Consider the following 8,246-nt stretch of genomic DNA (forward strand, 5'->3'; position numbering starts at 1 on the left):
TCACACATCTAGGCTCACTTCTTGGTGTGCTGAGACTACTGGCTCTTCAAAACTATGTCTGAAAGAAGCTGACGAATGAGACAGACAGCCTCACAATGACTGCCTTTCCCCAAAGTAGAAGCATTCTTCCTAACACTTCCAGATCGTAATAGAGGAACCAATGAAACAATCATTCTCTTCACACACAGTCGAATAACCCTGGTGGCCGACTACTAAGCAGAGGGGACGAATATCCGAAGGGAAAAGAGTGAAGAGACTCTCTCCATTACCCTTCTACATTCAGAGAAGATGCAAGGATACTGCAGTATCTGGAATGAAGGGCACAGCATCAGTACCGCTCTATGGAAGCGGCTGGCCACAGAAAGGCAGAAAGTCATCATCTGTACAGAAACCAGACGACTGAGGATTTCAATGCGAGGTTAACTACTGCTTACTCGTTCTCCAAATAGAAAAGACGTTTCCACCCTTATTGCTGGGTGAACTCTCAGAAGCCGTAAGGTCTTCCTATACCATCGGGGTCTTCTCCCTGAATGGTCTGGAATATAACACATGGGAGTGTGCTGGATGCGGGGGCGAAGGGTAGTATTAGGTGCCTCTCCTCCCCTGCCTATTCCAAGTAGTAGCGGAGAGCGCTACCTCCATGTTATTCATAGCGAAGTACGGCCGTGCCACCTGGAGTCTTCGCTCCCCAGCACTGGGCGCAGGTGGAGGCATCTCTGAGAGAGTGGATTTGAGGGGGAGAGGGCTCTCCCGGCTAGTACGATCGGAAGAGAGGGCGTGGAGGGTGGTGCTGCCCTGCCGCGAGGATCTGCGGTTCCCCCTCCCTCCTCCCTCTCTCCGCGAGAGGCAGCCCGGCCCCAATACCTTCTTGACTGTGCGCGGCGCCTCGGTGACGGTGCCGTCGGGGCTAACCAGGGCCTCGCCGCCGTCGCGGTGCCGCTGGTGCTGGTGATGAGGGTCGCTCCGCTTCATGGCCGACGCCTGAGGCACTTTCCCGGCGGCAGGGCTGAGAGCGGCGGCGGGCCCCGAGCCCGGGCCAGGGGCCGGGGGCCGCTCCGCGGGGGGAGCTGGAGCCTCAGGGTCCCCGCCGCCTGCTGGGGGGGCCATGGCGCTCACAGCCGCGGTGCTCAGTCCCAGTTGCGGCTCCGCCTCGGAGGGGCTCAGGTCCTTCAGCTCCACCTCAGGCACCTTCGCGGCAGCCGCTGCTGACACAACCTGCACCGACATCACCGCCTCCACTGCAACCGCCGGCTCAGACTCCAGCTCCGGCTCCAGCTCGGCCCCGCCTCCCGCCTCCCGTCCCCTGCCCTCCCCCATTCCCCCACTCCTCCCCTCCATCGCCTCCGCTCCCACCCCTTCCTCCGCCCGCCGGCCAGCCCGCCCCGGCCTCTCCCGCCCCACCCCGCCCGGCCCCGCCCGGCCCCGCCCCGCCCCGGCGTGGCTCGGCTCGCGCGCGAGGCGCCACGGGACCTGTAGTGCGCTTGCTCCGGGCAGCACGCGGCCAGAAGACCGTGGGACCTCAGCCCCCGACCTACACTGCGAGGCGGCGGGGGCGGGGCCCGCGATGTCTCCTGGGAGTCGTAGTCCCAGTCGCCCTGTCTCTGGCTAGTGGGATTCTGTAAGAGAGATGGAGCTCTAGCACTCGCGACTAACGGAAAGGAAAGGAGTGAGATTAGGTGACAAGACGTAGAGGATGAGGAAGAAAGTCTCTTCAGGAGTTGCGGCTTCCGGGAAAGGAAAGCCAGGAACCCTAGGGTTGGAAATGTGGGGGAGGAATGACTCCATACTCTGACAGCATGAATTTCCTCCGTCTGTGCGCGTCTGTGATCACGTGACCAGGCATTTAAAGGAAAAGCGAAGACGTCACGTGGGGACAGTGCCGGCCTAAGGCTTGAAGTGGCTTGATTTTTACGTTTCTGTGAAGTCGGGACCCCGACACACCTTTCCGAATTTTAATGGCTTTGTTTGTACAACGAATAAAAATAGGACCTTACGTGCTGTGGCAAATCCTGGCACGTTTTGAGTTTGGAAGTTTAAAATCACTCTAAAAAAGAAGTTAGCTATCACTAGGTCGAAATTTCCAAAGCTAAGGAATAACACGTAGCCTTAAGCAAGGCCAAATCTTCTGACCTATTAATTCTACTAGGGCAATAATATGAAATTCAGATAAATATGTAAGCAGAGAGGCATATTAACTAAAACATGAACAGTGATTTCCTTAAGTGATGAGATTTGAGATGACTTTGTACTAGTTTTATGGGGTTTTTTTCAAGGTTTTAGATCGTTTATTGATGCCGAGCTAGGTTTGCCAGATAAAATTTTTGTTTTATTTTAAAAGATGTAAGCACAAAAACCTACAGCAGTTTTATTTTTAGTAACAAAAAGGTTTTGAAACTAATGTCCAGCAATAGGGGAATGGTTACAGCCTTTAAAATATAAGTTTGCCGGGGGCACCTGGGTGGCTCAGTCGTTAAGCATCTGCCTTCCGCTCAGGTCATGATCCTGGGGTCCTGGGATCGAGCCGCTTATAGGGCTCCCTGCTCAGAGGAGAGCCTGCTTCTCCCTCTCCCGCTCCCCCTGTTTGTGTTCCCTCTCTCACTGTCTCTCTGTCAAATGAATAAAATCCTTCAAAAAATAAATAAAATTAAGTTTGCCAAGAGCTTTTTTTAATGATGAAGAGAAATAAAGGTTTATGATGTGATAACATGCTAAAAAGCAGGATACAAAATTTCACATTCCATAAGATTTTACTGTGTAAATAACATTTGAAAAAAGAGAATACATTAGAGGTACCTGGGTGGCTCAGTTGGTTAAGTATCTGCCTTCAGCTTAGGTCAAAATCCTGGGGTCGCACTCCCTGCTCAGCGGGGAGTCTGCCTCTCCCTCTCCTGCTGCCCCTACCCCACCTCTTGTGCTTGCACTCTCTCACTCTCTCAAATAAATAAATAAAATCTTAAAAAAAAGATAAAGAAGAAGAAAAAATATATTACAATGCAATTGACTGAGTGACAGATTATGGGTTAGGTTATTTCTTCTCTATTCTCATGGAAACTGAGGCAAGGGGGAATCTTACAGTTTATGGTTGTTCAGAGAGTAAGCGATAGCCCTGACAATCCCAGAAGACCTCTGGACATCTAGTCTTTAGCGTAAATTTTCCCTGGCAAAGAGAGAAAGAAATCATCTGTCTTATCTCCTACTTCCCTGTGCTACAGCTATCTTGGGAAATCTGTTCATTTGTGGAGTTGTTTTACCCTGAATGGAGTCTTTTGTATCCTGGTCTTCAAATTTATGCCTAACACTATGTGTTGGAAGGCATGGGAGCATTGCCATTTCACAAAGCCCACAAGTCCCCCAGACCCGAGGGCTTCTTAAGGTTTCTTTTCACACTGTGGCTTTCAGAATTTCCTTCCCGTTATAAAGGACCAACGCAGAGCTTCATCCTCCAGCTGTCGGAGCAGAGATTAGCAGCTCTATAACTGATTTCTTTCTTCCTCTTGCTACACAAGGGACCTATGGTACAGCCATCTGGCATGTGTTGGAGCTCATAGACAGCAGCTGCCTACCTGGACTGCCACTAGAATTGATTACTGAAGAGAGGAATTAATTCCTCAGTGGGATGTGGTTACAAAACCGTAAGAGTTGGAATGCTGGAAAGAAACTGATATTCATCCTTTATTTATCCAGGCACCCTCTGCTGGTTAGGACCTAACCTCTGCTGGTTAGGACCCAACATCAGGGCACACTCCTCAACCCTCCTCAACTCCATCCTACACACCTGTTGCTTCTGCCGTCTTTGTTACTGAGGGGCACCAGGCACAGGTGAAGATGGAAATACCATGCTGGAAACAGGCTGATTAAGCACAGGTTTATGAAATATTTATTTGTTAGTTTCTTTTTCAAAGTTCAAAAGATACAAGAGTATTTCGTGAAAAGTAAATCATCTTCAGTTCCTCTCCCTGCATGCAACCAGTTAAGTTTCATCCGCATCCTTCTGGAAATATTCTATGTATTTATGTATGTATTCTCCTTCTTACAAATAGTAGCCAGGAGCCTTGCTGCTTTCACTCAACAATGGAGATAGCAAACCCAGAGAATTACATATAGTGGGAAGGGTCCTCTAATCCTCACATTGTAAAAATAATGAGATTAATAACTGAAGTTAAAATGATTTACTTAGAGTCACTTCAAATTTAGCAGCAGATTGAGGACCAGAAGTCAAAGTTCTTTATACTGCAAGATTACCTGTCCAATAAGAAGTATGGGATTGGGCAGTCACTGAGTACATGTGGTCCATGACTTCCCACTGCGTATGGAGGGCCTTGTGTTTCTATATGCCACTCTCCTTCCTCTGGGTTAGGATCTTAAAACTTCACCCAAATGTCCAGCCAATGCTTCACCAAAAATTCTTCTGTGTTTGCAAGCTGCATGTTCAGATAGATAGCCATCTGTAGATACCAGGTAGCCTTTGTACTCCACTCCCGACTTAGATTTCACCATACTGCCTTTCCTGTTGTTGTTGTTTTAAGATTTTATTTATTTGAGAGAGAGAGCACAAGCAGGAGGAGTGGAAGAGGGAGAAGCAGGCTCCCAGGGAGCCCAATATGGGACTGGATCCCAAGACTCCAGGATCATGACCTGAGCCGAAGGCAGTCACTTAACCAACTGAGCCACCCAGGCGCCCTGCCTTTCCTGTTAATCCATTCAGGAAAGGTTTGGGATTGAGGGACAAACTCATCGCAACTACAAGCAAATGCTGTAGGCCACTCACTGCCGACTGAGCTGTCATCTGGCCCTTGTGACTGGAGTAGCCACGGCAGGCAGTTTATGAAATATTTAGATTACAGCTCTTCCCTACTTGGCTTATTCAGCTGCCACACCCTGGCAAGCAGGAATGTATGTTCCGTGTGGGAAACTGGAAGAACTTCTGAGGTATCTGACCAACCCAAGAGAAAAAACTTGAAGATAATCAATATTGAGAGTTCTCCCAAGGAAATGGGCCAGCCAGATCACCCTTGGTGAAGACCACACCCATGTTCACTGTTTCCAAATAACCATTTAGTGTCACACTCTTAAGTATGAGCAGATAGACAGTCCTCAGATATATGAAGAAAACCTTTAATACAAAAGACAGAGGTCAACATAAGCAAGGAGAAAAAAATAAAAAAACTTAGAGGAAACAGAGACTATACATCAAGAAGAAATCAAGACCAAAACAAAACAAAACAAAAAATCATTAATATCCTCAGAGACTTAAGATATTGTATTTGTGAAAGAACATGCTATTTTAAGAAGCGAACAGTCAGAAAACAAACATGAGACTTTTAAAATGAAAGCATGTAGCAGACATTTTTTAAAACTCAATAAATAAAAAGAGAAAGAAATTAACACCAGGAAAGATGCATTTTCTATTTGCTCAGATTGTTGAAGAATGGTGGCTTGTTTCATGGTTTTTAAATTTGTGTCTAATGCATGTTTTAACATGATAGATGGAATGCATTGTGTAGCTACAGTTTTCTGGAAAAGTTGGTCTTTTAGGAATTGTTTTCCAGATCTTCAATAAGTTTTTTCTTTCAATTAAAAAAAGAAGAAGAAGAAGAAGAAGAGGCTCCTGGCTGGCTCAGTCAGAAGAGTGTGTGACTCTTGGGTGCCTGGGTGGCTCAGTTGGTTAAGCAACTGCCTTCGGCTCAGGTCATGATCCTGGAGTCCCTGGATCGAGTCCCGCATCGGGCTCCCTGCTTGGCGGGGAGTCTGCTTCTCCCTCTGACCCTCCCCCCTCTCATGTGCTCTCTCTCTCAAATAAATAAATAAAATCTTAAAAAAAAAAAAAAAAAGAAGTGTGACTCTTGATCTTGGGGTCATGAGTTCAAGCCTCACTCTGAGTGTACAGATTACTCAAAAACAAACAAATAAAATGAATTAGAGGACCAGTCCAAGAAGTCCAACATCTGAATAATAGGAGTGCTAAAATGAGGTAACAGAGAGAATGAGGTGTGTGTGTGTGGAGGGGGATGTGAATCAAAGAAATAATTTTTAAAATTTCCCAAAACTGAAAGATGAGAATTTCTACAATGAAAGGGGTCATTAGGTACCCAGCCCAACAGATGAAAATAGACCTACATTAATATACATCATTGTAAATTTTCAAAATTCTAGGGACAAAGAGACAATCTTTAAATGTCTGGAGTGGGTCAAGGAATAAAAATTTTACAAAAGCTCAGGAGTCAGAAAGATATTGAACTTGTTAAAATTAGTTCTGGAAGCTAGAAGATAATTCCTTCGAATAACCTCTGTTTGCCTTCCCTAGAGAATGATTGGACAGTCAGCCAGGTGTGAGAAGGGCAGTCATCTGACTGCTCAGAGTTAGATAGGAGATCAGGGACTAGTCCTCCTGTTTCCATTTCTGTCTTCTGAAGTACCCGCTCCCTCTAATTCAGAGCCTTCTGGGGATGCTGCAATGCAAGTTTTCCCTATTGCTGGCTAAAACTTTGCTCTTTCAAATCTGCTAAATTATCACTCCTCATTTGCTCTCCAGCTTTGGAAACTGTTACTATTGACTCCTTCCCCTGCTCCTCTGTTTTCCCTGTAGGCAAAGACTGAAAGACAGCTACATCCTGATCCCCTGTATTGAAAAGTCAAATGATAACACCTCAAACGAACATTCAAGAGGTAGTATCATGTTGTTCAGACATACGGAAGTAAATATAAAAATCGTCCAAAATAAACTGGTTGACTCCCAAGAACAGGATATGATGGGGTATCTGGTAGGAGTCAGGTCCCAAAACAGCTGTGTTAATCAACAAGACCTGTAGAATGATTTGACTTTTCATACTCTATCCTGTGCAACTTAGATGAAAAGAAAAAGTTTAAAAGCAGGCAAAAGCAATACATAAACAGTTTATGGATACCTAGCTGCATATGCATATATGAACGTATAATAATGGGCTGGAAGGCAACCCCCTAAACTCAAAGAGTTGTTTTTCTGTCAAAGAGGGAAATTGGGAGGAAAAATGGACCAGGGATGTTGGTCACAGGGAACTTTAGCTAAATCTGTTACACTTTATTTCTTTAAAAAAAAAAAAAGCTGAAAGCAAATATGGTAAAATGATTTAAAAAAAAAGTTACTTCTGAGTAGTGGGAATTGGGTGTTTATTAGGGTGTTCTTTATGCTTTTCTATAGCTTTTCAATTTCTTAGGTTAAAAAACAAAACAAAACAAAAATGAAACTCCCGCAGGCAGAGGAAGGGATGGGGCAGTGGCCAGACTGCTTAAAAGAAGTTGGGACCAACAGAGGCAGGCCTCCCAACCTAGGAAGATGGACGACTAAGCTGAGAGTGGCAAGGGACCCAAAGGAGCGGATGAGGGAGGAGCTGCCCCAGCCCTGAATGCTCGGAGACCTCTGCTCTCAGGGCAACAGCCAGGCCACAGGGAGCCCCCCAAACCAAGCTCCTTTTGGACCCCGAGGTAGCTCTTCCAGGGATCTAGTTCAGGAGCTTTGGTAGAAAAGTGACCACTGTGAGTCAGTCATGAGAGCTGGTGCTCCTGTAAAAAAAAAAAAATACTGCAAGATCTCTTGGTTGCCGGAATGTCACGGTCCTGGACCTCTCTCTGCCACCTAATGTAAGCATTTACAAAAAGTGGGCTCACAGTGCCCTCTCGTGGTATTAGACTTTCTGTCAGCCTCCACGACCAGAGATAGAAAGATAACATTTCTGAGCTTTTAAAGCCCACAGTCTAGGGCGCCTGGGTGGCTCAGTCATTAAGCGTCTGCCTTCGGCTCAGGTCATGATCCCAGGGTCCTGGGATCAAGCACGGCATTGGCATCGGGCTCCCTGCTCCGCGGGAAGCCTGCTTCTCCCTCTCCCACTCCCCCTGCTTGTGTTCCCTCTCTCGATGTGTCTCCCTCTGTCAAATAAATAAATAAGTAAATAAAACCTTTAAAAAAAATAAAGCCCGCAGTCAACTCCCCCTATGGTCCCATTCCTCATCCTGTAAGTGTTTCCCATTAAAGAAAGAAGGGATGGAGGGAATGTCCACGAAGGTGAAAAGAAAGAATATTGTCAACATTTTCCCTTATTTCAGAAAAGATCATTAGACCACACTGATACATTTTACTGTTTTGAATACAGTTGATTGTTGATAAAGGTTAAAAATAGCTATATCCCCGCTGAGAGAGGCACTAATGGCAAGGATGAGTGAGGTAAGCAAGCACCAAGGGGTGCAGGGAGGCCACAGGGAACCCAGCCCAG

The 8,246-nt window shown here is 46.3% G+C and overlaps 1 protein-coding gene across 3 annotated transcripts in view; it reads right to left on the bottom strand.

Annotated features, from left to right (window-relative positions):
- Positions 1–1,282, bottom strand: part of AHCYL2 (adenosylhomocysteinase like 2) — a 163,623-nt gene extending 162,341 nt beyond the window's left edge. For 2 of the 3 annotated variants that reach the window (XM_081800114.1, XM_081800112.1), the window contains exon 1: positions 865–1,282. In XM_081800114.1, coding sequence (XP_081656240.1) covers positions 865–1,227 — 363 coding nt within the window. In that variant the 5' untranslated portion in view covers positions 1,228–1,282. The remainder of the gene's footprint in view (positions 1–864) is intronic. The other variant, XM_081800115.1, reaches the window with a different exon arrangement.
- Between the last annotated feature and the right edge of the window lie 6,964 nt (positions 1,283–8,246).

This window comes from Leptonychotes weddellii, chromosome 12 (genome assembly GCF_054177405.1).
Source record: "Leptonychotes weddellii isolate Sample4059 chromosome 12, ASM5417740v2, whole genome shotgun sequence".
Lineage (NCBI taxonomy): Eukaryota > Metazoa > Chordata > Mammalia > Carnivora > Phocidae > Leptonychotes > Leptonychotes weddellii.